General features: G+C 58.8%; 2 protein-coding genes across 2 annotated transcripts; one reads left to right on the top strand and one right to left on the bottom strand.

Annotated features, from left to right (window-relative positions):
- Positions 1–221: 221 nt before the first annotated feature.
- Positions 222–7032, top strand: LOC114807425 (collagen alpha-1(I) chain-like). Its single transcript, XM_029053278.1, has 5 exons — positions 222–629; positions 3165–3646; positions 3854–5760; positions 5878–6208; positions 6504–7032. The coding sequence occupies exons 1-5, from the start codon at positions 222–224 to the stop codon at positions 7030–7032; spliced, it is 3657 nt and encodes a 1218-aa protein (XP_028909111.1).
- PRSS55 (serine protease 55) lies at positions 7029–25999 on the bottom strand. The gene is made up of 7 exons (XM_029053277.1): positions 25131–25999; positions 24795–24905; positions 21946–22132; positions 20830–21080; positions 20312–20454; positions 18928–19338; positions 7029–7148 (listed from the first exon to the last, which is right to left on the bottom strand). Exons 1-7 carry the CDS (start codon positions 25567–25569, stop codon positions 7029–7031), a joined length of 1662 nt encoding a protein of 553 aa, XP_028909110.1. The 5' UTR covers positions 25570–25999.
- Between the last annotated feature and the right edge of the window lie 1755 nt (positions 26000–27754).

Here is a 27754-nt window from a genome sequence, read left to right as displayed (position 1 = left end):
TGGGACATAGAGGGGGGATGGGGCGGGGGTTCCTGGAGGCTGGAGAGGAGGGAATTAAGGGGGAATCGTGGAGGCTGGGGGGAGGGGGCTTCTGGAGGCTGGAGGGGAGGGGGCTGAGGGGGACCCCGGAGGGGGGGAAATGGTGTTCCTGTGAACCACCTGACGGTTTGACTGCTCTGTCTTCACAGGTCCCGAGACCCCGTGCGCCCCCAGGCCCGAAGATGACCTTCTTCTCGAGCAGGGACCTCCGGGGCGGGGCCTTGCCCCTGTCCTCCCACCCCCGGCCCGGCCGGACGCTGGGCTCCCTGCCGGGGGGCTTGTCCCCCCAACTGCCCCCGGTCCCGGGCGCGCCCCGGGGCCTGTCGCCACTCCGGCCCCCGGCGCAGCCGGAGGCGTGGGGTCGCCCCCTCTTCGACGACCGGGGTCCGGCCCGGGCCGGTGGCGCCAGGGCGGGACCCCGGGAGAGCGGTCAGCGGGACCCCGGAGGGCGGGGGGCGCCGGGGAAGGGCGGGGACCCCGGCGTCCGGAGGGGTGGGACCGGGGCGCAGAGAAGCCCCCAGACCCGTAAGGGCCCCCCCGAGCAGCCCCGGCTCCCGCTGAAGCCGCCCCCCAGGACCGGCCGGAGGACGGTGGGTCAGGCTGCTCCCCGGGGGTCGCGGGGGCCGGCGGAGGGAGGGGCCTGGAGAGGTCCAGGGGGATGGAGAGAAATAATAATAACGGTATTTATTAAGCGCTTACAATGTGCCATCCACTGTTCTAAACGCTGGGGTAGATACTAGGTGATCAGGTTGTCCCACGTGGGGCTCACAGCCTTAATGCCATTTTCCAGATGAGGTCACTGAGGCACAGAGAAGTGAAGTGACTTGTCCGAAGTCCCACAGCTGATAAGTGGCGGAGTCGGGATTAGAACCCACGTCCTCTGACTCCCAAGCCCGGGCTCTTGCCACTAAGCCAGCGGGTTTAGGGTCTCAGGCTGAAGATGTTGGCGGAGCCACGGGGTAGCGGGCGCTGGAGGCGGCCTGGGGAACAGGACAGGTCCTCACCCCCTTCCCTCCGTCCCCCACCCCAGGACCCGCACCGCGATTCCACCGCAAGGCAGAAGCGGCCCGGCCTGGAGCAGAGTCCGCTGCCCGCGATGGAGGCCGGAGAGGAGGAGGAGGAGGAGGAGGGGGAGGAGGAGGAAGAGGAGGTGATGGTTTCCCCATATCTCCGGGCCGTCGAGGGGCTCCCGGGACTGACGGCTGCCCAGAGGAATGGTGAGTCGGGGGGTCGGTGGGGATCTGCACCTCCATGGCGGGGACCGCTGGCGAGAGGCTGCCGGAATAATCATAGTAGTAATGATGGTATTTGTTAAGTGCTTAACGAGTGCCAAACACTGTTCTAAACCCTGGGGGAGTACAAGGGAATCGGATTGGACTCAGTCCTTTCCCCACATGGGGCTCACGGTCTTCATCCCTGTTTTCCAAATGCGATAAATGAGGCAAAAATCGACTTACCCGAGGTCACACAGCAGACAAGTGGAGGAATCAGGATTAGAACCCAGGTCCCTCGGACTCTCAGGCCCATGCTCCATGCACTAGGCCACGTTGCTTCTGCACGGAACTATGCGCAGAGCACTGGGGGAGAGCAGAACGGAGCCGCTAGGCCCTCAGCCGGAGGGCGGCCTGTCCTGAGATCGCAGAGCCCTGAGCTGTCCTAAGCGCTGAGGAGCCTTCACTGAAAGTGAGAGACACAGGGTTGCCTCCCCTCCAGGGTGTTGTAATCTAATGGGGGAGGCGGGCAGGCACAGACAGTGCCTCTACAGTGGGAACAAGAAGGAAAGCAACAGGTAGCGGCAGGATCAAGGCGAGAAAATTAAAAATCCGGTAAGCGCATAAGGGCGCAAAGCTTGGCAGAGGGGGCCGGGTAACCTGGGAAGGCCTCCTGGAGGAGGTGGGATTTCAGGAACCTTTGAAGCTGAGGTCTGGAGCGCTACTATCAATAATTCGGGTGGTGTTTAAGCATCTACTCTGCGCCACGCACTATACTAAGCGCCGGTTTAAATGCAAGATAATCAGGTCAGACGCAATCGCTATTTTACACGGGGATCGTAGTTTGGACTCTAAATTCCTTGAAGGCAGGGCTCATGTCTACTCTTTCTTTTGTGCTCTCCTAAGTGCTTAGTACAGTGCTCTGCACTCATAGGCTCAGAAAGTACCATTGATTGGCAGGTATGGGAAGCCTATGAGCTGCTTGGAGAAGCACCGTGGCTTAATGGAAAGAGAACAGGCACGGGAGTCAGAGGACATGGGTTCTAATTCCCGCTCCGCCACCTGTCTGCTGTGTGACCTTGGGCAGCCACTTAACTGCTCTGTGCCTCAGTGACCTCATCTGTAAAATGGGGATGAAGACTGTGAGCCCCACGTGGGACAAGCCGATTACCTTGTATCCACCCCAGTGCTTGGAACAGCGCTTGACACCTAGTAAGCGCTTAACAAATACCATCATTATCATTATGAGCCATGGGATGGATTCAGAAATTGAGAGTGAGGCAGTGAGCAATAGCGGCGAGAGCGGAGACGCCCGCAACCCCCAGCCAGGAACCATTCCTCCGTTCAGCCGTATTTATTGAGCGCTCACTGTGTTCAGAGCACTGTACTAAGCGCTTGGAAAGTACAATTCGGCAACAGATAGAGACAATCCCTACCCAACAACGGGCTCACGGTCTAGAAGCGGGGATTCAGACAACAGAACAAGTAGACGGGCAGATCCGGGGTTGGGTGTGAGTCTCCGGTCACACGACCGCTGCCCGGGGTCCCTGGTGGCCCCCCAAGGGGGCATCCCTGAGCCTCAGGGGCACGGGAGGAGGGGAGGGGGCTCCCGGGCCTCGTCCCTCTCCATCCCTGGATCTGTTTTCTTCCTCCGTCCCTCCCTCCCTCCCTCCCTCCCTCTCCTCGGCAGGGCCCCTGCGCCTGGAGAGCCGGCGGAGCATCATCCACCCTCGGGCGGACTCCGGCGGCGGGACCAGAAGGGCGTCCCCGGCCCCCAGGCAGCCGGGCCTCGACGGCCGCCGTCGCATCATCCCCAGCCCCCCGGCCCCGCCGCTCCCCGGCCCGGCTCCCCTCGCCCCCGGGGCCGGGGTCGGGCCCGTGTCGGTGGAGATGAGGGTCCGTCTCCTCCTGCAGGGCCACGACGGCCCGCGCCGGTCCAGGCGGCTCGGGGGGATCCACGCCACGGGGGACCCCGAGGCCGGGGCGCCGGGCGGGCGGGGAAGGGCCGGGGACGGCCCGGGGGTCTCCTCGGAGGAGGCGGGGGGCCGGCCGGTCCCGCGGGGGCCCGGGCCTGGCTACCAACTCTGGACCAACCCCCTCTTCGCCCCCGAGCGCCCGGCGCCCCGCCACCCGGCCCACTTCTCCTCGCCTTGCTCCTCCCCGTCCTCGTCGTCCCTGGGGGGCGGTGAGCGGCCCCCCCGGGACCGGCTGGCCCCCGGCGCGGCGGGAGAAGAGGAGGAGGAGGAGGAGGAGGAGGAGCGGTCTCCAGGGGAGATGGGCCGGGGGCGCGGGGGCTGGGGTTCCTCGGGCGACCTTCCCCACGCCCCCCGACTCCTCCGCTCCTCCCTGGGCAGCGGCAGCCCCGGCGGCTCCCCGGTGGAGGAGGACCGCGGGAGGTGGGGACGCCCCCCCGGGCGCAGCTCCCGGGCGGCCCCGGGACGGGGAGGAGCAAGGCGAGGAGAAGTCGAGAAGGGTCCCCCCCGCCCCCGGCCCGCCAGGCCACTCTGGGTGTCCCCGGTGCCCGGGGCGGGGGGCAGCCCTGGCCCGGCCACCCCCGGCCCGCGGGGGCGAGGCCGGGGGGGCCCCGACGCCCTGCCCGACAGCTCCCCCGTGGAAGTGGTCCACCAGTGGCTCAGCAAGATCCCCGCGGCGCCCCTGCCCCTCGGCTGGGAGCTGGGGGCGGGGGCCGCGCAGGCCCCGGGGGACGGAGAAGGGACCGAGCCCGAAGGGTCGACGGCCTGGGGGCCGCCCGTGGCCGCCCGTCCCAGTCCCGAGGTCCCCGCCTGGGCCGCCCCGGCTGGATCGGGGACCCCCTGGGGCCCCGGGAAGACCCCGGACCGGCCCGACCCACCGGGGGCGGCGCGGTCCGGCCCCGGGGCGGGAGGCCCGGGCCGGGCCAGCAGCCTGCCCGAGGTGTCCCCGGCCATGGGCAGAAAACTCCGGTGCTCCTTGCAGGCTCTGGTCACCTGCCTGGCCCAGCTCCGGCTCTTTGGCCCCGAGACCTCGGGCTCGGGCTCGGGCCCGGGCCTGGCCGCGGCCGGCTACCAGGAGCTGCTGGGCGCCCTGCAGGGGCTGGGGCTCGGGGGCCGCCTGGAGGGGGTGACCCCCCGGCGGGCCGAGCCCCCCAAGGCGCCCCGGGGAGACCCCTCACACCCGTCCACCAACGGGGAAGGGTCCCCGGTGTCGTCGTCGGGCGTGGACGTCCGCAGCGGGTCCGGCGGGTCCGGGGAAGGCAGCCTGGCTGGACGGCCGGACGGCCCCGGGGGGTGCGGGGAGACGGGGGGCTGCAGCCCCCCGAACCCCGACCCAGGGCCCGCCCCCAGCCAGGCCGAGGGAGGCGGGAACGGGCCCAGGTCGGGAAGGGGCCTTCGCCGGGGGCCGGAGGACGAGCAAGAGACCCTGGGCGGGGAGACTGAGGCCGCAGAGATAGGAGACGGAGGCGGGGAAGAGATCCAGGTAGCTGGAGACGAGGAGCCTGGAGACAGGAACAGTGGAGAGGGAGACAAGGACGAAATGTCGGACCGAGAGACTGGAGGCGAAGAGGAGGAAGAGGCGCCGGACGAGGAGACTGGAGCTGGAGACCCAGGAGAGAGAGACAGGGAAGAGATGCTGGACCAGGAAGCCGGAGCGGGACAGACAGGAGAAGGAGACAGGGAAGAGACGCCGGATCAAGAGACAGGAGCCGTAGAGACAGGAGAGAGAGATAGGGAACAGACGCTGGACCAAGAGACTGAAGGCCAGGAGTCCCCGGCCAAGGAGACCGGACGGGCAGGAGAGGGAGACGGGGAAGAGACGCTGGACCAGGAGGCTGGAACCGGGGAGACGGCAGAAGGTCATAGGGAAGAGAGCCTGGACCGGGAGTCTGGAGTTGGACAGATAGGAGAGGGAGACAGGGAAGAGGTGCCGGACCAAGAGACAAGAGCCGTGGAGACAGGAGAGGGAGAGAGGGAAGAGACGCTGGATCAAGAGAGTGAAGGCCAGGAGTCCCCGGCCAAGGAGACCGGACGGGCAGGAGAGGGAGACGGGGAAGAGACGCTGGACCAGGAGGCTGGAACCGGGGAGACGGCAGAAGGTCATAGGGAAGAGAGCCTGGACCGGGAGTCTGGAGCTGGACAGATAGGAGAGGGAGACAGGGAAGAGATGCCGGACCAAGAGACAAGAGCCGTGGAGACAGGAGAGGGAGAGAGGGAAGAGACGCTGGATCAAGAGAGTGAAGGCCAGGAGTCCCCGGCCGGGGAGGCTGGAGCTGGACGGGCGGGAGAGGGAGATAGGGACGAGATGCTGGACCAAGAGACTGGAGCTGGGCAGACGGGAGAGGGAGACAGGGAAGAGATGCGGGACCCAGAGGCCGCAGGCCAGGAATCCCTGGCCGAGGAGACTGGAGCTGGACGGGCAGGAGAGGGAGAGAGGGAGGACACGCTGGACCAGGAAGCCGGACCCGGGGACAGTGGAGAGGGAGCCGGGGAAGAGGAAGGCATTCCTCCGGGAGCCGTCCAGCGGAAGGAGCGAGGCCAGCCCATGGAAGGAAGACCAAGGGAGAGGGAGGAAGAGCAGGGGCCGGAGGGGCCCGGGCCCGCGGATGGGCGAAGCCCCGAGGGGTCTCCGGAGCCTCCCCGCTGCCGGTCAGCCCGGGCCCCGGACCTCGGCCGGACCCTGCGCCTGCTGCGCAAGGTGGAGAGGGAGTTGGTGGCGCGCCACGCCCGGGCCGCGGCCGACCGGGCGGCCCGCTGGGGTCCGGGCCCGGCCCGGCGACTGGCCGGGACGGTGGGCGAGCTGCGGCGCGACCTGAGCCGGAGGCTGCGGGCCGCCGTCCGCGGGGAGGTCCGCAAGCTCCGGGGCCGAGCGGGGAGGCCGGAGCCGCCGCCCGCCCCGCCCGTCGCCACCCCGCCCACCCTGCCCATCCTCCCGGCCCCCGCCACCGTCCAGGCCTCGCCGCGGACGGAGCCGCGACGGGGGAGGTCGCGGGACAGGAGGGACCGCAGCCCGGACCCCGCCGCCCCCAGCCTCTCCCCGGACCCCCGGGGGGACCAGGCGGCGGGCCGGGCCTTCTGCCCCTGCCATGCGTGCGTCGGGAGGGAGGCGGATGCGGGAGCCTCCCCGGGCCGGCCCGGCCCGCGACCCCCCGCCCAGGAGGCCTTCGACCTGCGGCGCCTTCTGCGGGGGCGGAGGGCGGAGGAGGCGGACGAGGGGGTCGCGGGGGGAGCCGGGGAATTCCGGCAAGGAGCCGCGGGGTCCCCCCCCCCCCCCCACGAGCCTCCGGAGCCCCGAGGAGGAGGAGGAGGAGGAGGAGGAAGAGCCGGACCTGGGAGGTCCCGGGGACCCTGGGGAGAGGGCAAGGGGCCAGTGCAGCTCCAGCAGTGGGGAGGAGGAAGGGCCCGGAGGAGGAGGAGGCCGTGGAAGGAGGCTCGAAGGGGAGGACAGTCCCGGGGACTCCTCCCATGACAGCCTCTCCTTGCGGTCCAGCTCAGCCCGCAGCGTGGCCTCTCCCCCGGGCCCCGGCCCCCGCCCCCCCCTCTACTCCCGGACTCCCGGAGGAAGGGCCGGAGAGAAAGGGTCGGGGGGGGACGGGCGGGACCCCGGCCTCGGTGGGGCCGAGCCCGGTGGGGGTCCCGACCTCCGAAGCGCCACCTCCTCTTCCTCCTCCCGCCAAGGGGACGGAGTCCCTCCGGACCCCGGGTTCCACTCGACCGGCCCCCTTGCTGGGATCGGGGAGCAGTCCCGGGGGAGCCCCCTCCCTGAAAAAGCAGCCGCTGTGTTTGACCAGGGCGATTTGGACTTCTAGAAGGATGGACCGGTCGTCACTGGCCCCGGCGCCTTCGTGCTGGCCGCCTCTCGGCTCCGCTTCTTCGTCTCGCCCCTTCTGCTCTCGAGGTCGTACTCGTTAGTATCTTGCAACTCCTAGGGGGTGCAGAGCCCTGTGTCGGGGGCCTGTTGTGTTGGGAGCACCGTACTAGGCGCCTACTGTATGAGGAGCGCTGTACTGAGCACTTGAGAGAGTATATGACGGATACCTATATCCATCTACATCAGACGTATAAGTATATATATAAAGATATATGTCTTATACTCTCCCAGGACAGATATATTAATATAAATAAATTTATAGATATCCACCTACATTTGTGGATCTTTACCTAAGGGCCACTATGTCTGTAATATCGTTCTGATATAATATGAATACTATAATATTATAGAGGGACACGAGTTGCCATCGGAGGCTTTAGGGGAGGAGAGCGATGGGTTCAGAGGGTTTGAGATGATAGGAAGGTGATTAGCACCGCTAGAGTGTAGCAAGAGTCTAAGACGGGGAGAGGCTGGAGGCGAGGAGGCTGGTGGAGAGGCCCTGAGGCGGACCAGGGCCACCGGGAGGAAGATCTGGTGCGATTCAGAGGCGAATTGAACATGGGAGGCAAGAAATAAAGATATGCCGTCGAGGTGGCGCGGGGTGCCGGAGATAGGGGGAGGGGAGGGCAAGGAAGATGAGTTCAGGGGTTTGGGGGGCGAGGGAGGGATGATCCGCTCGGGGGACCCCTCCATTCAATAGAAGGCCTCCGGGACAAGGGATTGAGACTTCTCCTCCCGGCTCATCCTTCGCTCCCCAGCTCCATCCTCCACACAGTTCTGGACCCGCCCCTGCCCCCATCTCTCCCCCTCCCCCTCTAAGCCGCTTGCAAGGAAAGGAGAATCGGCAGGTTGGCCAGCGAGCTTCAGGGTGATGTATGGTCCCGGGAACCTTATTAATGGTTGGTGGATTTTTACCTTTAAAAACTTTGGGCGGATTATTTATTATGTCAGCCGGCTGGGGCGGAGAGGCAGAGCAGCCCCTCCCCACCCCCTTCTTAGGAGTCGCGTCGAAGCCCCCCCCCCCCCCCCCCCCCCGCCCCAAGCGCTCTGGGTCCTGGCTCCCTCTGCTGGTCATTTGGCAGTATGACAGCGCCGCTGGGGACTGGCCCCCTCTGCTGGTCATATCGCGGTATGGCAGCGCCGCTGAGGACTGGCTCCCTCTGCTGGTCGCGTGGCAGCACTGCAGCGCCGCCCTCTGGCCAGAGAAGGACAAAGGCCCCACTGAGGGGGGGGGGGATTGTTTTGGGGGCGCAGCCCAGCTTCTCCCGGGCTCCCACTCCTCAATCCCCGGCGCCTTCCTTTCCTAATTTATTATTACTTACAATAATAACAATATTTGTTGAGCCCTTACTATATGCCAGGCACTGAACTAAGAAGGGGGAGGATGTACAAACCGATTAGGTTGAACACAAGTGCCCGTCCCATATCGTGCTCACAGTCTTAATCCCCATTTCACATGAGGCACAGAGAAGTGAAGTGACTTGCCCAAGGTCACACAACAGACAAGTGGCAGGATTAGGCTCCAGGTCCTTCTGACTCCCAGACTGGTGCTCTACGCACTAGGCCGCGCTGCTTCTCCTGCTTCCCCCAACGCACGCCCACACACCCACACACCAGCAAGGCACCCTGAGAGATGCCCCAAACCTGAGAAGGATGGCAGAGAGTGCCATTCCTGCTTCCCTGGACTCCATTTTAGAGCTGTCAGGGTCCTCAGACAACATTCATTCTCTGCACAAGACCACGCTAGGGTGCCAGGAGACCACCCTGCCCTGTCCCAGGACACCCCCCGCCCCCCATGGTGATGTGGCCTGCCGTCTACTCGCACGACCACTTCATGGCTTAGAACAGTGCTTAGCGCGTAGTAAGTGCTTAACACACAGTTATCGTTATTAAAGTAAGGGTTTAACAACTGTCACGGTACGTATTTTTTACTCTTACTACGCGGTAGAACTGGGGAAGGAAGCAAGCAGAATACCCAGGGTATTGTTTTGGGTATTTGCTAAGCGCTTACTATGTGCCAGTCACTGTTCTAAGCACTGGGGTAGGTACAAACTATTCAGGTTGGACACAGTCCCTGTCCCACATGGGGCTCACAGACTTAATCCCCATTTTACAGAAGAGGTAACTGAGGACCAGAGAAGCTAAGTGACGTGCCCAAGGTCACACGGCAGACAAGTGGCAGAGCCAGGATTAGAACCCAGGGTCCTATGGCTTATTATTACCGATTTATTATCCCACCAGGGCCGGGGGCTCCGCTAGGGCTGAAGGGCTGGATTCAGTACATGTTCATTATGGGCAGGGAGTGCGATTGCTAATCCTTGTAGTATCGTTCTCTCCCAGGCGCTTAGTACCGTGCTATGCACAAAGTAAGTGCTCAAGAAATACCACTGATTGATTGATTGATTGATTGATTGATTGATTTCCCCCAGCTGGAGTCAGCAGAGATGATCTCAGGCTCACACATTTTTCCTTTTTGTATTTCTTTGGCCGTTTCACCCTGATGTATTTTGTTCTGCTCCCTGGTCTACCTACCCCACCTGATGTCACTTGATGACAGTCATCTCTGTCTGCCTCGCCCATTAAGTTCATTCATTCAATCGTGTTTATTGAGGGCCTACTGTACACAGCGCACTGTACTAAGCTCTTGGGAGAGTACAATACCACAATAAGCGGACACATTCCCTGCCCGCAAAGAGCTGACAGTCTAGAAGCTAAAGTGTAGGCTTGAGGGGGGGAAAATGAGGCTTTTGCTACTGCTGAATACTTCTGAGTGCTTAGTACAGTGCCTAGCACTCAGTAAATGATAATGATGTTGACTGTTGCACAGGAAGCTGTGCAGGTGGAAACAAGAGGAGATCCAAAGGGATTTAGGTAGATCCAGGGATGGACAATCATGTGGGTCACTGAGGGAGAGTCAGGGGTGGAGAGGGGAGAGTCAGGGCTGTTGAATTGTCCACTCTGGGTCACTGGGGCCGAGTCAGGAGTGTGGGATGGTCTGTGCTGGGTCACCGGGGACGAGTCGGGGATGGAGAAGGGACAGTCGGGGTGCGGGATTGTCCCTGCTGGGTCACTGGGGAAAGTCAGGGGCGGCCTCCCTCCTCCCTTTCTTCCTTCCTTTCTTCCTTCCCCCCGTCCTCCCTTCCCTCTCCCCACTCCCCACCTCCCCCAGCCATATAAAATTGGGATTCAATCCAGAAATGAAACAATCAACCCCGCCCCTCCGGGCCCCCCGGCGAACGGCCTGTTTGGATTTGTTGTGGAGTCTATTGTGTACCGGGCTGGGCCCCTGCTGTGGGAACAGCCTACGGGTACGGGTGAGAGTGTGTGTGTGTGCAAGCGCTTTGGGGGGATATGGGGGGAAGCAGCCCGGCCTGTGGCCCTACCGACGTCCAGGATTCAGGGGCGGTGTGGGAGAAGGAAAGGGGCCCATAAAGCCCATCCATTCAGGTCAACGCCAAGCCCCTTCCCACGCCTCACCTTCGCCGCCCCGCCGTGCCATCTGCGATTGGCGGTGGGAGGGGTGGGGGTACCAGAGGTGTCCCGGGGGAGCCCATACCCTATTCAACCAGGTCTCTTCAGAGCCCCTCAGATGGTGGACTCCCCAGCTGGTGATCACAGCCCTGGATCGTAAGCTTCTTGAGGGTAGAAATGGGTGTCTCTGCCTCTCCCGAGTATCAGGCGCAGTGCTCAACAATAAGTGCTCAATCACTTTTTACTCCGGGGAAAGGGGCCCGGGGGGAGTTTGGAATCATGGACAGAGGAATAGTAAGGTGATTTGTCTGATGGAAATGACCTTTTGAGTAGGTGGGGGGTAGTTATGGGCTGGGGAGAGAGGAGTGGTCGCTGCTTTCTGGGCAGGAGGATCTCAGAACGTGTGGGTGTCTGTTAGAGCAGAAATGGACTGGAGGAAGGTGATTCTTACCATTGGATTTAAGGCCCTGATCAGCTCTCCCTCTCTCACGTTACCTCGCCGATCTCCTACAACAACCCAGCCCTCACTCTCCGCTCCTCTAATGCCGACCTACTCACTGTACTTCTATCTCGTCCTCTCATTCACTCATTCCGTGTTTATTGAGTGTTTACTGTATACAAAACGCTGGACTAAGTGCTCGGGAGAGTACAGTCCATCTCATCGCCGACCCTTTTCTACAACCTCCCTCTGGCCTGAAACTCCCTCCTCGTTCATATCTCACCACCACCCTAAGCCTCGCAGCACCTATGTCCGTATTCTTACTGTCCTTATTCCTCTCTGCAATTTATTTCATTGCCTGCCTTCCCCTCTAGACTGAAAACTCCTTGTGTCTATCAATTCCATTGTATTGCATTTTCCCAAGGGCTCAGTTCAGTGCTCTGCACACAGTAAGTGCTCAATAAATACCATTGATTGATGATTCTTCTACCGGTGGGATCGATCCCATCGGAACGTGAGAGGCTGCAACAGGAGATTTTTCTGTTGTCAAACTCTCCCTCCCTATCCCCAACAAAGTTTGGACTCCCTGGTGTCTGGTAGGCCTGAGAAGCCGTGTAGCCTAGTGGAAAGAGCCCAGGCTGGGACACAGAGGTCCTGGCTTCTAATCCCATCTTGACTACTGTGTGACCTTGGGGAAGTCATTTCACTTCTCTGTTCCTCAGCACTGCATCGGTAAAATGGGAATTAAATCCTCCTCCCTACTCTGACTGAGCCCCATGAGGGACAGGGACTGTGTTCAAACTGATTGCCTTGTATCTACTCCATTGCTTAGGACAGTACTTGATGCACAGTGAGCACTTAACATATACCATGAGAAAGAAATGGGGGAGGGGCACGGTTAGGGGGGAGCAGAGCAGAATCCCCTTCCTGGAGGCTGGGGGGTCGGGGGCAGGAAGGTCAACTCCTTCGAGTCCGGAAGAGAGACAATGTGGCCAGTCAGGTGTCCACAATGGGAAGGAAGAGGGGGAAATTCCAGGCTGATGGGGAAGCCCCCTTCCAGGGGAGAATCCGGCTGGGTAGGAGGAGACTCGGAGGAGGAAGCTGGAGATTGGAACCCGGGGGGATGACGGGAGCAGTTGGTAATCAAAGCGACTGAGTATGGGAGAGAACTGGTCAGGGGAGAATTCACAGGTCAGATGCCCACCCCAGATACCCAGAATCAGTCAGGAACCAGAAGCCATTAGATTCTGTTCTCATTCCTAAGTCATCGTAGGACGGGTCACTGTGGGGAGAGTCGAGAGGGAGGGAGGAGAGTCACGGTATGGGATGGTCGTGCTGGGTCACTGGAAGAGGGTCAGGGATAGAGAGGGGAGGGTCAGGAGTGTTGGCTGGTTCATGTTGGGTGACTGGGGAAGAATCAGAGATGGAGAAGGGAGAAGCAGGAGCATCCGACGGTCTGTCCTGGGTCAGTGGGAGAAAGCCAGGCAGGGCTACAGACAGGAGAGTCAGGAGTGTGGGATGAGAGTAGGAGAGGATCAGGGGTCCAACGATGAGGGAGAGGGCCCAGGAGGGTCACCAGTCCCCAGTTCCTCCCGATGTCCTGGTGTCCTGGGCAGCGTGGGCCGGGGGACTGACCGCGGGGTATTGCCCATGGTTTTAGACACTGAGTAGCACTCTCTTGTTTGACATGAAGATGGGCATCTCCACAATGCCCTGAGCTGGACATTTGGGTTCCAAATGGCCTTTGCTGGGCCTGGGCCCAGACTGGGTCATCCCGGCATTGGGAAGGACTTACAGAAAAGGGCCTGAAGACAATATGGACTGGTGCCCAAGACCACCAATCCCACCTCTCTTCCCTGACTCCTTTCCCTTTCACCATTCTTCCCCTTCCCTCATCTCTCTTCTGACCCTTTCCCCCAGCCCACTCCCCCAACCTCCTGAGTGGCTCCCTTTCACCCTACCTCTTGAGCCCGAGGCTCCCTGGAGGAAGGAAACGAGACTTAGGAGCATCTGGAGTCCTTCTACTTCTAGCCACCCTTCCCTCCCTCTCCCACTCCCCCAGGATGAATGGAGGAAGCAGTCGCCTGGGGTGGGAACCCCAGGCAACTTTATAATCCCCTTTCCAGGGTCTATTTGGGCCTCACTGGCATTTTCCTCTTTTCTCTCCAGGCAGCTACCCCTGCCTGTCCTTACCACGGTCAGAAACCTCCTTCCTCCAGGATTACACAGAGGCCCAGCCCAACCGCGCAGCTACACCCCCCCCCCCCCGACACCAGTGCGGCTAACCGCACAACCAGCAGGCACCCTTTCAGACACCCTCTTCCACATTCAGCCACACACAAACTATCTCACAATCACACAAAGCTACAGACGCCTATTTCCTACACATCAGATGGTGAGTTCCATGTGGGCAGAGAACATGTATTTGGCTTGTTTGTTTTTTTTTTTTATGATACTTGTTAAGCACTTACTTTGTGCCAGGCACTGTACTAAACACAGGTGTAGATACAAGCTGATTGGGTGAGACAGTCCCTGTCCCACATGGGGCTCACAATTTTCATCCCTGTTTTATAAAAGAAGTAACCGAAGCACAGAGAAGTAAAGTGATTTATCCAAAGTCACACCACAGACATGTGCTGGAGTCAGGATTAGAACCCAGGTCCTTCTGACTGCCAGACCCCGTACTCTTCCACTAGGCCCTGCTGCTTTGCCGTACTTGCACTCTGCCATCAGGAGTTCAGTAAATACACTTGATAATGAGGGCGACAAAGCTTGGGATTGGGAGTAAGGAGACGGATTTGAGTCCCGGCTCTACCGCTGACCTGCTGCGTAAGTCATTTAAAATCGCTGGGCTTCAATTTTCTCCTCTGGAGAATGGGGATAAGATAATAGTAGTGATGATGAGGATCATTGAGGTATTTGTTGTGTGCTCATTATGTGCCGGGCAATGTTCTGGGCACTGGGGTGGACGCCAGGTAATCGGGTCGGACACGGTCCCCAGCCCACATGGGGCTCACCATCTTAAATAATCATCATTTTACAGAGGAGGTAACTGAGACTCAGAGAAATGAGGTCTCCCTTTTCCTCTGCTCCTCCTCCCCTACTCCCTCCCTCTGTTCTACCCCCTTCCAAGCCTCACAGCACTGGTGTATAACTGTAAATATTTATTATTCATTTTTTTATTAATGATATGTATAGATCTATAATTCTATTTATCTAATTTGAAGCTATGGATGTGTGTCATCTTGTTTTGTTTTGTGGTCTGTCTAACCCCTTCTAGCCTCTGAGCCCGTTGTTGGGGAGGGATCGTCTCTCTCTGTTTCCAAATTGTACTTTCCAAGCACTTAGTACAGTGCTCTGCACACAGTAAGTGCTCAATACGAGTGAATGAATGAATCCCTTTTCTTCCCTTATCTTAGAGGGGAGAACCCTAGAGAAGCAGCGTGGCTCAGTGGAAAGAGCCCGGGCCGGGGAGTCTGAGGTCATGGGTTCGAATCCCGGCTCTGCCACTTGTCAGCTGTGTGACTGTGGGCAAGTCACTTAACTTCTCTGTGCCTCGGTGACCTCATCTGTAAAATGGGGATTAAGACCGTGAGCCCCACGTGGAACAACCTGATTACCCTGTATCTACCCCAGCGCTTAGAACAGTGCTCTGCACCTAGTAAGCACTTAACAAATACCAACTTTAGGGGAGACAGGGGCTGTGTCCAAGCTAACTATGCGAATCTACCCCTGCGCTCAGCAAACAGTAAGTGCTCAATAAATATCACACTTAAGGCACACACTGACATCTCCTACTTCCACCACCTGTTTAGGTGGCCCCATTAGCCCTTCTCCAGACTTTTGCTGACACGAGTTTCTTCCATTTACCTGTTCTTTTTGGGTGGTTTCATTTCACTTATTCATGCTCGTCCTTTCCAAGTGTATCTGCTTTCTCCCTCATTAAGGGCCTCCAGGTTTGTCTTCTCCCTGCCCAGCCACCCGTGAGCTCAGAAAGGGGGTCGGGGCCCTTTTTTCCCAGCCTGTTTTCCAACCAGAGCCCTTCTCCACCCTCGCCCAGGCCCCTGCTTGGGGGAACGGGGCGGCCCCGACGACCAGACGGACCGGCTATTGTCCAACCTCTGAGGGTCGTTGTGAGTACAGTCTCTCTCCAGGGGAAGGGGGGCAGGTGACCCCCTCCTCCTGCTTCCCCAGAGCCTCCCTAGCCCCCCGGAGCGGTTCCCACGGAGGGCAGGAAATGGGGTCTCACAAAAGGCCCGACCTTGACCGGAGGAAGAGGCCGGGGGATTTCGGGGATGGAGGAGGGGGTGGGCCCGGTCCTCAGAGAGCGGGAGGTTATTGTGCAGCCGGGGGTCACCCTTGTGGATTTTCCACCAGCTGGATAGTCGGCTTCCCCCCACACACACACCCCTGCCCCCCCATTAATGCTGTTGCGAACCTGGTCCATTCATAACTCCGCCCGGACCCTCCCCGTGGTCATTGTTCCCGGGATGAAGGGGAAACCGCTTTCCTGGCCCCATCCTCCCTCCCTCCCTCCACCAGCCCCGGCCCCAACTCTGCCTTGACCCCTTTGCTCCGGGAGGGAGGGGGGACCCTGCAGGACATCCCCTGCCCCGCTCCCCCGAAAACCTCCCCCGTATCCACTGTCCCTTACCCTTTCCAAACCATTTTGCACCCTGAGCCAGGCCGGGGTGGGAGTGTGGGGGACGGAGCACGGAATGGCGCCTGTTCCCCAAAATAATGATGATAATTAGGGTATTTGTTAGGCCCTTTCTCTGTGTGACTGTGCCTAAGTCACAACTTCTCTGGGCTTCAGTCTGTCAAATGGGGATGAAGACTGTGAGCCTCACGTGGGACCACCTGATGACCCTGTATCTCCCCCAGCGCTTAGAACAGTGCTCTGCACAGAGTAAGCGCTTAACAAATACCATAATAATAATTATTATTATTATTATTATTATTATTATTATTATTATTATCCCTCGTTCTTGGACCCCATCGGGGAACCGCGCGCAGGCGCCGCCTAGTGGCGAGCAGCGCAGCAGCAGGACGTTGGCTGAACTAGAGGACCAGAAAGGGGCGCGAGGGCGCCACCTAGTGGCGGACGGGAAGAGCGCAGCATCAAGCGGGTGGTAATAATTCATTCAAATGTTGGTATTGGTTAAGCGCTTCCTATGTGCAGAGCACTGTTCTAAGCGCTGGGGGAGATACAGGGTCATCAGGGTGTCTCACGTGAGGCTCACAGTTAATCCCCATTTTACAGATGAGGGAACTGAGGCCCAGAGAAATGAAGTGACTCGCCCACAGTCACACAGCTGACGAGTGGCAGAGCGGGGAGTCGAACCCATGACCTCTGACACCGAAGCCCAGGCTCTTGCCACTGAGCCACGCTGCTGGTATTTGTTAAGCGCTTACTATGTGCAGAGCACTGTTCTAAGCGCTAGGGGAGACACAGGGTCATCAGGGTGTCTCACGTGAGGCTCACAGTTAATCCTCGTTTTACAGATGAGGGAACTGAGGCCCAGAGAAGTGAAGTGACTCGCCCACAGTCACACAGCTGACGAGTGGCAGAGCCGGGAGTCGAACCCATGATCTATGACTCCCAAGCCCGGGCTTTTTCCATTGAGCCACGCTGAAAGGGTAGATCCATGGGGTTGGATGATGGCCAGGGCTCGGGGCTTTGCAGCCTGGATGGACCAGACTGAGAGGTGACAGAATCGGAGTTTAGAAAACCAGGAAGGCGATGTTCAGTACAACGGTAAGCGCTTAGTATAGCTCTCTGCAAACAGTGGCCTAGGAGAGCGCTGGCCTGGGAGTCGGGCACCCGGGTTCTAATCCCAGGCCGGCCACTTGTATAACGTTGGCATCCGTCGAGCGCTTAGTATGTGCCGAGCACTGTTCTAAGCTGGAGTAGATGCGGGGTAATCAAGTTGTCCCACGTGAGGCTCACAGTGCTAAAATGGGGATTAAGACTGTGAGCCCCACGTGGGACAACCTGATCACCTTGTATTCCCCCCAGCGCTTAAAACAGTGCTTTGCACATAATGTAATGTTGGTATTTGTTAAGCACTTACTATGTGCAGAGCACTGTTCTAAGCGCTGGGAGAGATACAGAGTAATCAGGTTGTCCCACGTGAGGCTCACAGTTAATCCCCATTTTACAGATGAGGTACCTGAGGCCCAGAGAAGTGAAGTGACTCGCCCGAAGTCACACAACTGACAGGTGGTGGAGTCGGGATTAAAACCCGTGACCTCTGACTCCTAAACCCGTGCTCTTTCCACTGAGCCACGCTGCTTCTCGTACATTCCAAGCGCTTAGTACAGTGCTCTGCACATAGTAAGCGCTCAATAAATACTATTGAATGAATGAACTTGTCTGTTGTGAGACTCTGGGCCTCCCTTTCATCTGCAAAATGGGGATTTAAACGCCCGGTGTGAGCCTCATGTGAGACAGGGACTGTATCTGATACGATTATTCAGTATCTAACCCAGTGCTTAGTTCAGTGCTTGGCAGTCAATCAGTGGTTTTTATCAAATGCTTACTGGGTGCAGAGCATCATACTAAGGCCTTGGAAAAGTACAATACAATAGAGATGGTAGACCTGTTCACTGACCACAAGCTGCTTACAGTCTACAGGGAGCGACAGGCATTAAAATAAATTGCAGATAGGGAAAATAATAGAATATGAGGTTATGTACATAAATGCTGTGGGGTGGGGTGAGTATTAAAGGGCTTCAGAGGTATACAACCAAAGGGAAATGAGGGCTGAGTTAGAGAAGGCCTCTTGGAGGTATGAGGGAAGAAGTGAAATGGACCAGGTAAAGTAAGAGAGGGAGAACTGATTGAGTGCCTAAAAGCGGATAATAGTAACTGTGGTATTTGAAGTGGAGGTGGATGGACGGCAATCGGAGGTTTTCGAGGAGAGGGGAGACATGGACTGAACGCATTTTCAGAAATAGGATCTGGGCTGCATAGTGAAGTATGGACTGGAGAGGGAAGAGAAAGAGGCGAGGAGGCTGATGCAGTAGTCGAAGAGGGAAATAAGTGCTTGGATCAGCGTAGTAGCAGTTTGGTTGGAGAGGAAAGGGTGAATGCTATCGATGTCTTGCAGATAGGATAGGTAGTATTTTATGACAGACCCAATGTGCTGGTTGGAGAGCGATAAGACAAAGATAAAGCCAAGGTTATAGGCTTGTAGGGCAGGGAGGATGGTCGTGTTCCCTGCTGTGACGGGAGCAAACAATTATTAAGGGTCAGGGGTTGTCCAGGAGTGGGGGCAGGGTGGAATCTGGGGCTTCAACTTCCCCCCCTCCTCACTCTGTCTTCCTCCCCTCCCTCCAGAGCCCAGACCCTGTGGGCTTGTCCCCTCCTCAGGAGCAGGGGAGGAAGAACAGGGTCTCCTATTTAAGCTGCTGGAGGGTCCTCACTATCGGGGGAGGGGGTTTGGCCATCCAGTTAGGTGACGCAGCTCCTGTTGCTGGTTGCGGGGCCGAAGCAGGGTCAGAGTTCATTCACTCCGGGGTTGGGGGAGAATACTTCGGAAGTCACATCTTCTCCTGAGTCTCTTTCTGCGTCTCCCTGCCGGGTACTCTCTCTCCGTCTCTGTTTCGCTCTCTGCGGCCTATCTAGAATTTTCTCGCGGCGTCTTTAAGTCTATAACTGCCTCTGTCCATTTTTTCACTGTGTCTCTTTCTGGGCCCCACCTGTCTCTCTGCAACTTTATGCCTCTGGGGCTCTGTCTGTCCCTATCACTCTAGAAAGTGGTCCCGCTGGACCCAGTTTGGGACTCCATCTGTAGGTACAGACTTCCCCTTCCCCACCCCCACCCCAACCATTCTCAAGGTCCCCCCTCTCCACCCCGCAGATGGACTCGGAGACATGGATGAAGCGGCTGTTTATCCCCCCGAGAGAAGAGACCCCACCAGCAGGAGGAGGAGGCAGGGCAGGAGACAGCAGGTGGAAAGGGGTTGGAGGGGAGGAGCGGCGCTCTCGAGTTCGGGAGAGCTGGGGACGGGCGGTTTGGGGGGCGGTTTGGGGATGGGTTTGGGGATGGGTTTGGGGGCTGGTGCGGGGGTGGGGGCGGGGACGGGCGCGGGGACGGGTGGGGGGATGGGTCTGGGGGAGGGTTTGGGGGTGTAGGCCTGGCCCTCGGGGATGAAGGGCTTCCCCTCCTGAGCAGTCACCGTCTTGATCCAGTTGAGGTAGTTGAACACGAAGGTGTAAATCCCAGGTTTCCCGGGGCGGGCACAACCCTCTCCCCAGCTCACGATTCCCAGCTGGGACCACTTCTCTCCGGCTTTTGAGCTGCAGACCAGGGGCCCCCCGCTGTCTCCCTGACACGGAGACAGAGAGAGGGGGCAAGCAGGGAGATGCGTTCAACCTCAGGCCACAGCTGCCCCTGTCCCGCCCTGATCCATTTCACCCCTCTGTAACGTGGTCCAGTGGGTAGAGCCCGGGCCTGGGAGTCAGAAGGACCTGAGTTTTCATCCTGGCTCTGCCACTTGTCTGCCCTGTGACCTTGCTCAAGTCACTTGACTTCTCAGTGCCTCAATTCCCTCATCTGTAAAATGGGGATTAAGACTGTGAGCCCTGTGGAGGACAGGGGTGCGTCCAACCTGATTATCTTGTATCTACCCCAGCCCTTGAAACAGTTCCTGGTGCGTAGTAAGCACTTAACAAATATCACAGTTATTATTATTACAGAGCACACATGTATAATTTATTTGTAATTTATCTATATTAATGTCCGTCTCACCCTCTAGCTGTGAGCTCGTTGTGGGCAGGGAATGGGTCTGTGGATGTAGTGAATTCTTCCAAGTGCTTAGTACAGTGCTTTGCACAGAGTAAGCGCTTAATAAATACGACTGAAGGAAAGACAGCACAGATCGCTTGCCTGCTGCCCAGCCACTAGGAGGTAATGTAAGCCCCATTGCATGGCAGTAAGGTTAATGACGATAATAATTACTATTATGGTATTTAAGTGCTTACTATGTGCCAGGCGCTATTTGAAACCCTGGGGTAGATACAAGGTAATCAGGTTGCCCCACGTGGGCCTCACTGTCATAATCCCCATTTTGCAGATGAGGTAATTGAGGCACAGAGAAGTTAAGTGGCTTGTCCAAGGGCAGCCAGCACACAAGTGGAGGAGCCGGGATTAGATTCCACGTCCTCTGACTCCCTGTCTGAGGAAGGGACCGGCCCGTTGCTCGTCTCGAGCTCCCCCCCGGTCCCTGCTGGGGTCTGGCATCCATCCCTGAGCCGGGGAACCAGGGAGTCAGGACTGGGCCCCTGTGGCTACTGAGCTACCTGGCAGGAATCTCGACCTCCTTCCTCGAAGCCGGCGCACAGCATATTGTGGGTGACCTGGGGGAACCGGGCTGCACACCTGTCCCATGGAATCACCTTCATTTCTACTTTCTGCAGCGTGCGGGACACTGGATGCTCTTCTCCTGGCCAGGGAGACAAGGGGGTTGGGAAGACTGCCCGCCCTCTGCACACACTCTGCCCTCCCTCAGCCCGATGGCTGCAGAACAGGAGCCAGAACACCTTGGGAGGGCCGGGGGCTGGATCCCTAGGGAAGTTGGAACCCTGGAAGGGATTTCTGTGGAGCCAAAATGAAGACTGTGTCAAGGGGCATTTAAGCTCCCAGTTGCTCCCGCTGCCCATATCTTCCCTCTCCCCTTCCCTTCTCTTTTGTCCCTCTCCATTTCCCTGCCAGCCTCATCTTCTCCCGCCCTGTGGGCAGAGAGCGAGGGGCAGCAGAGTCAGCCCTGCCAGAGCCCGGCCCAGCTGGTACCCACCCCCGGCCCCGCCGGCTACCGTACCTTCTGCGGTCTGGCCCCAGCCGGCCACCCAGCAGTCTGGCCAGGTCAGCGGATCGCGCAGTAGCGGCATGCAGATGGGTCCCGTGTCCTTGCCAAAATGGAAGGGGGTATCGAGCAAGACCAGGGCGATGTCGTGATCCATCGTCTCCTGGCTGAATTGGGGGTGCATCACCAGCCGATCCAGCCTCCTTCTCTCCATCTTGGGGCTGTCCAGGTGTGTGGTGCCGACTGCGATGTTCAGGTTGGATTTGCTGGCGAGGGCAAAGGGGAGCACTGGCCAAGGGGCAGTGAGGGGGGCAGGGCAGGGAGCACCTGGCTGGTTGCAGTAGAGGTGACAGGGAACAATAATAGTATTTGCGCAGCGCTTAAGTAAGCAAGCGCTTCATAATTATTACGTACCAAGCACCGCTCTAAGCAATGGGGTAAATACAAGTTAATTAGGTTGGACGCGGTCCCTGTCCCACATGGGGCTCACACTCTTAATCCCCATTTTACAGGTGAGGTAACTGAGGCCCACCGAAGAGCGACTTGCCCAAGATCACACAGCAGACAAGTGGCGGAGCTGGGATTAGAACCGAGGTCCTCTGACTCCCAGGCCCGTGCTCTTTCCACTAGGCCACGTTCGCTACTTCCCAGGGGAGGCATAGGACATAGGTCTGCCGATTCTGTTGGGTCATACTCTCCCAAGCACTTGGTATAGTGCTCTGCACATAGTAAGCACTCAATAAATTTGATGGATTGATTGACGGGGCAGGGAGGACCAGGCTGGTGGCAGCGAGGGAGAGAGAGCAGGGGTGGGGTGAGGGGGACCAGGCTGGAGTGGGACAAGAGAGTAAGGGCAGGCGTGAGGTGAGGGGGCCTGGCACTTTGGCAAAAACTGAGCCCCCCAGGATGGCCAAGGGGCGTCAGACGAGTGGTTGGGGAGACACGGGACGGGCCGGTGCGGAAGGACGGCTGGTTTTGGGCTCCCGCCCCTCTCCCTCAGTGGGGGATCTAGTGATCTGGATCCCAGGGGTGGACCTGGCTTCCTCTGGGGACCTACCCGTCCCTGGGTCCCACCCCCTCGCCCCCGCCTAGGGCCCCCTGCCCCCTCCCCCGGAGCACCCCGACACTCACATTCTAGTGAAGCAGTGGGCAGCCGTGAGGACCCACCAGTTGCTGAGGATGGAGCCGCCGCAGAAGTGGGCCCTGTGAAACTGGATGCTCACCTGCCACGGGAACTCGCCTACTGCGGCGTCCGTCCCCCCGACGATCCGGGACTGCAGTCTGCCGGAGGATCCGAACCCAGGCCTCACGCCGCAGACTGGGAGGAGACAGGAGCCGCCAACCCTGTGAATCCCACCGGGTACACCCCTGACTCACCCCCACAGGGACCCGGCATGGACTGCCCAACTCTTCTGACTCTCTCCTCTCCATCCCTGACTCTCCCCCAGTGACCCAGCCCGGACCATCCAACGCTCCTGACTGCCCCCCACCCCCCGCAGTGATCTGGCACAGACCATCCAATACCTCTCCTCCGACTCTCTCCTCTCCATCCCGACTCTCACTCTCGACATGGACCGTACAACGCCCCTGATTCTCCCCTCTCCAACCCTGACTGGCCCCCAGTGACCCAACATGGACCATCTCACACCCTCGACTCTCCTCTCTCCATCCCTGACTCTCCTCCAGTGACCCAGCATGGACCATCCCACACCCGACTCTCCCCTCTCCATCCCTGACTCTCTCCCCAGTGACCCAGCACAGACGATCATCTGTGGATCTGTCCAAACCCCTCTGGACCTTCTGGGGTTCCCTGCTGTACAGCTCCCTATGGGCAAGGATTCCCAGTGTGAAGAAGTGTTTCCTATTGTTTCTTCTAATTCTGCTCTCCTCCTCTTCCCCCAACTCTCCTGATCAGACCCAGTGGGGACCCCTCACCCTGGAGGGGTGGGGATTGGGGAACAAATCCAGTAATGGTCCTGTCCACCCTCTATTCATAAGTTGGGGTTGGGGTGGGGGTCAGAGTGAAAGAAGGGGAGGGTGAGCCCCCTGAAAGTGGGGGCGGGGGGGGGGGCAGAGGCCCTGGGAGACCTCTGTGTGTGTGTTTGTGTATGTGTCTGGGGGAGAGGGATGGGGGTGGCAGGCCTGCCAGCTGCCCTAGGCCTGGATCCCCATTAAGGGGAGGGCTCACCGTACCCGCCCCGGCCGTGTGGACGGAGGCCACAAGCAGGGAGGCGAGCAGCTGCGTTGGCAGCATCCTGTCGCCCTCCTGCCAACCGCCTCTGGCAGAGCCCCACCAGACCCTTCCAGAGCCACCTGCCCTGGTGACATCACAATAGGGTAGAGTGAGCCTGCTTGGGGGGGACAGGGAGGGGTGGCACTCAGTTGGGGTCCCAAGAACCGGTGACATCACAATACAACGAACCTGCCGTAGGGTGGGGAGGGGGAAGCGTGGCCTCCGGATGGTGACGTGAGTTATGGGTCAGTCAATCGTATTTATTGAGCGCTTACTGTGTGCAGAGCACTGTATTAAGCACTTGGGAGAGTACCATCCTACCATAATCCCTGCCCACAACGAGCTTACAGGCTAGAGATGTTCTGGTGATGTCACAGTAGAGGAGTGAGAGCTGGTGGGGTTTGGGGGGCTGGGGAGTCTCCCCACCTCATCTCGAGCTTCTCAGGCAATCGGTGGATCTGTGGAATCGATTGAATGCCAGCGACGAAGCAGCATTGGCCCAGTGGATTGAGCAAGGGCCAGGGAGTCGGAGGACCAGGGTTCTAATCCTGTCTCCCCCACTTGTCTGCTGTGTGACCTTGGGCAAATCACTTAGCTTCTCTGTCTCCCAGTTACCTGTAAAAGTGAGGTTTAAGACTGTGAGCCCCAAGTGGGATATGGACTGTGTCCTACAAGATTAGCTTGTGTCTACCTCAGTGCTTAGTACAGTGCCTGATTCATAGCAAATGCCTAACAAATACCATTAAAATAAATTGAATGGAGAGCACTGTACTGAGCGCTTGGTAGAACACAATAAGAGTTAGTAGTCTCAATCCCTGGCCTCAGGGATCCTTTGGTCTAGGCGGGAGCCAAACACAAATTAATGGGGCTTTTACATCTAAGCACAGCCCCCTCCCTCCCAATTCTCTATCTGTAACCACACTTTGTGACTCTAGACTGTGAACTATTTGTGGGCAGAGAATATTTACTCCTTCAAGCGCTTAGTAAGTGCTCAATAAATACCGTTGATTGATCTATTTGTGGGACTAAGGGACCCGAGCTTTCACCAGTTTCTTTGTTCTGTATCTGCTGTGTCCCACGTGGAGATGCCCCCTCTCTCCCAACCCCCTCCAAAGAGTCTGTCAGGGCTGCAGGCTACTATAGAGGGACCTCCCAGGTGAAGGAAGGGACCAGGACCAGGTGCTTTCCCCTGGCCAATGCCCCCGACTGCGTGAGTCCCAGGAGACCAGGCAGGAAGGATTTAGGGCAGCATTTATTTGCAGGGGAGGGAGGCCGGGAGTGGGAGGAGCCAGAGGGAGGCAGGAAGGGAGACCAGCCAGGGCAGAGACACGGCAGCGGGATGCCCAGAGCCCGGGAGTGGCGAGTAGGGTCTGCCCGCCAGCGAGGTCTCATTCTGGATCCAGTCCAGGTAGTTGGGCATTGCCGTGTAGACCCCGGGGCGGCCCTTCCTGCCGCAGCCTATGCCCCAGCTGACGATACCCAGCTGGTACCACCGCTGTCGGGCCCCCGAGGTGCACACCAGTGGCCCCCCACTGTCACCCTGAGAAAGAAAATCAGGGTAGGAACTTCCTCCTCCCCCAGCCCAGAGGTCAGAAGGCGATTTTGAATCACTGACGGGGGGCGGGCTTGCTCCAGAGGAAAGGACCAGGCACACCTCTCCAGGAAAAGGGAAGCATCTCAGGTCTTGAGTTGGCACTAGGGGGTGGGCGGTTGGGCGGATGCCACTGTGGTGCCAGAGCCCACCTACCTTGCAGGTGTCCTTTCCCCCTTTCTTGTGTCCAGCACAGAGCATGTTCTGGGTGAGGAAGTGTGTTTTCTTGGTGCACTGCTCCCAGCTGACCAGCTGCAAGTGGACTTTCTGCAAGATCGAAGGCATCTCCTGGCCCCCTGACCCAAGGGGAGATAAGGGTACACTGTCCCCAGTGAGGCCACTCTTGAGTCCCCCTCTAATACTCACAATTCCCTGTCTCCAGAGGTTATTGGGAGGACCGAACTTCAGAGATCCAGCAAGAACTGTGTTCCAAGTGGACGGGGTGGCCCAAGATCGAGGTCCAAAGCCCGAGGAAAGGGCAGACGCACATACCTTCTTCGGTGACGCCCCAGCCGGACGCCCAGCAGTCCTTCCATGCCCTAGGACCCCCAGGCGTCGGCGGGCAGATGGGCAACTTGCGCTTGCCGAAGTCAGTGGGGGAGCAGAGTAGGAGAAGGGCCACGTCGTTGTCGTTAAACACGCGGTTGAAGTGCCGGTGTACGATGGTCCCGTTGACTGCCTTGTGCTCACGATCTGGGCTTTGCAGGTCATGGGAGCCCAGCATGACACCCAGCTCAGTTGACCTCATCACGGAGCAAGAGGGCTTAGGTGAGTCAGGGGCCACTGTCCCCCATTGACCCAGCATGGACTGTCCCACACTCCCAACTTCCCCCACCCAGGGACCCGGTGCAGGCCATTCCACACCTTTGATTCTCCCCCTGTGACCCAGGATGGACCATTCAACACCTCTGATGACCCCACTGTGGACCATCTAACACTCCTGACTCTCCCCTCGCTGTCTCTCACTCTCCCCCAGTGACCCAGTGTGGACCATCCAACACCCCTAACTCCCCCAGGGATCCAGCGTGGTCTTTCCAACACCCCTGAATCTCCTCTCTCCCTCCCTGGCTCTCCAGTGATCCAGAATGGGGCATCCAACCCCTGACTCTCCCCTTTCCATCTCTGACTCTGCCTTGGTGTCCCAGCACAGATCATCGACCATTTCTGACTCTCCCCTCTCCATCCCAACGTAGCCCCCCAGCACGGACACTCAGCGTGTCCATTGATGATGCCGATGCCCTGGGGAACAGTTGCGGTTCCTACTTTCTTGCTCTCGGAGAAGCAATGGGCGGCTGACAGGATCCACCAGCGGTCTAGGATGGCTCCTCCACACAGGTGTTCCCCTTTGATCTGGATGCTCACCTGCCAGGGGAACTCTCCGGGCCTTGCCTCGGTGCCCCCAGTGACTGGCATCATGTTCCGACCCTGGGGGGCCAGCGGGCGTCCACATGTTACTGTGGGGAGAGAGTGGGGGTGTGGGGCCCGTGAAGAGGTGTGTGGGCACCAACAGGTCCCCCTCTGGGAGATGTCATCCTCCTGCCCTGCCACACCCTCTCCGTGGGTCGGGTGGCACAGCGTCCCCCGGGTCTCCAGGGGGCTTCCAGCTCCAGGAGCAGCTGCTGTTCTCCCAGCCTCACCGGGCAGGTCCGCAGGCTGGCCAGAGGAACAGCCCTGGGACGCTGGGGTTCGGGGCAGCACATGGACACAGGATGATACCGGAGCCCTGTGCCGAGATCCCGGACTGTCCCAGCTGAACTGGGCCATCTGGTCATTCTCCTTCGAGGGCCCCAGTGCCCTCTCCCACCCCCGGCCAGACCGCCGCCTGGTCCGAGACCACCTCCCGCATCCTCACACTGTTTCTCTCCTTCCCCTGAGCTCCGAGCCTGGACATCGTTGGTGGCCCACTGCCCCGCTTGGACTCTGCCCAGCGAGGCCGCGAGAAGGATCCTCAATAGGAGGTGCTGTCCCCAGCTGGCCGGAGTGGCCGTCATGGCGGATGTGGGTGTCTCCACGGCTTGGGCTCGTCCTCCCCTTGCCGTGGCTTCTGTCGCCGGCTACGGCCCCAGGGAGGGCAGTGGGGTCAGGGCCCGTGGCCCAGCCTTGGTGTCTCACTGATGCTTCCCGCCCAGGCCAGGCCTGCTGAGGTCACAATGGAGCTGGGGGGGCCTTGCCGGTCTGTGTGCTGGCCCTGGGCCGTTACTCGGGGGCCTCCCCGGGGGTCTACCCAGCCCCCAAGGCCCGCTGCAACAGGAGGAGCACAGTGGAGACTCCACAGCTTAGCACACAGTCAGGAGACCTGAGTTCAATCCCTGTTCTGCCACTGGCCTGCACTTTTTTATTATGGTATCTGTGAAGTGTTTACTCCATGCCAGGCACTGTACTAAGCACTGGGGTAAATACAAACTTATCAGCTTGGACACAGTCCCTGTCCCGCAGGGGGCTCCCAGCCTTATTCTCCATTTTACAGACAGGGCAACTGCAGCACGAAAAAGTTAAGTGACTTGCCCGGGGTTGCATAGCAGACAAGTGGCGGAGCCGAATACTTCTCTGGGCCTCAGTTTTCCCATCTGTACAGTGAAAAAATAGGATAGAAAGAACATCAATTCTTTTGAAATGTGGGATCGGAGGAGGCTTTTGCAAATACCACGGACTGCCCTTGGTATTTGGAGCAAATTAAAGCAAAGTGGTCTTTGGAAGGCCAGGTGATGTGACTTAGAGTAGCATATTTCGGACACATAATCAGGACTAATTCTCTGGGGAAGACACTAATGCTAGGAAAAGTCCAGGGAAAATGTGGACGAGGCAACCTAGCAGTCAGATGGCTAGAGGACATAACGATAACGGAAGAACCATTAGAAAGGTTGCGAATTATGGCAGCGGATAGGACGCTGTGGAGAAAGTGTGTCCACAGAGTCACTATGAATCGGAAATGACTCGTTGGCATTAAATAATACCACTACTATTAATAATAGTGGGGATGGAATACTGTTTTCCCTCACTCTTAGACTGTGAGCTTTATGTGGGACAGGGATGGGTTCAATCTGACCATCTTGTATCTACCCTAGGGCATAGCACAGTGCTTGGGCAAATCGTAATTCTGTAATTATAATTGTTAA

The sequence above is a fragment of the Ornithorhynchus anatinus genome, chromosome X2, assembly GCF_004115215.2.
Source record: "Ornithorhynchus anatinus isolate Pmale09 chromosome X2, mOrnAna1.pri.v4, whole genome shotgun sequence".
Taxonomy (NCBI): domain Eukaryota; kingdom Metazoa; phylum Chordata; class Mammalia; order Monotremata; family Ornithorhynchidae; genus Ornithorhynchus; species Ornithorhynchus anatinus.
Note: the sequence above shows the minus strand (reverse complement) of the source record. Positions and strands in the feature narration are given on the sequence as shown.

Excerpts from the sequence above, each read along its gene's own strand:
- LOC114807425 (XM_029053278.1), top strand. The coding sequence starts at position 222 with ATGACCTTCTTCTCGAGCAGGGACCTCCGGGGCGGGGCCTTGCCCCTG. Across the intron at positions 630-3,164 it reads CCAGGACCGGCCGGAGGACG|GGCCACGACGGCCCGCGCCG; the intron begins GTGGGTCAGGCT and ends CTCCTCCTGCAG. Across the intron at positions 3,647-3,853 it reads GTGGAGGAGGACCGCGGGAG|CTCCCCCGTGGAAGTGGTCC; the intron begins GTGGGGACGCCC and ends CCTGCCCGACAG.
- PRSS55 (XM_029053277.1), bottom strand. The coding sequence starts at position 25,569 with ATGGTCCACAGTGGGGTCATCAGAGGTGTTGAATGGTCCATCCTGGGT. Across the intron at positions 20,455-20,829 it reads CTGGGGCCAGACCGCAGAAG|GAGAAGAGCATCCAGTGTCC; the intron begins GTACGGTAGCCG and ends CTCCCTGGCCAG. Across the intron at positions 7,149-18,927 it reads CCTGCCTCCTCCTCCTGCTG|GAGTTGCAAGATACTAACGA; the intron begins GTGGGGTCTCTT and ends TGCACCCCCTAG.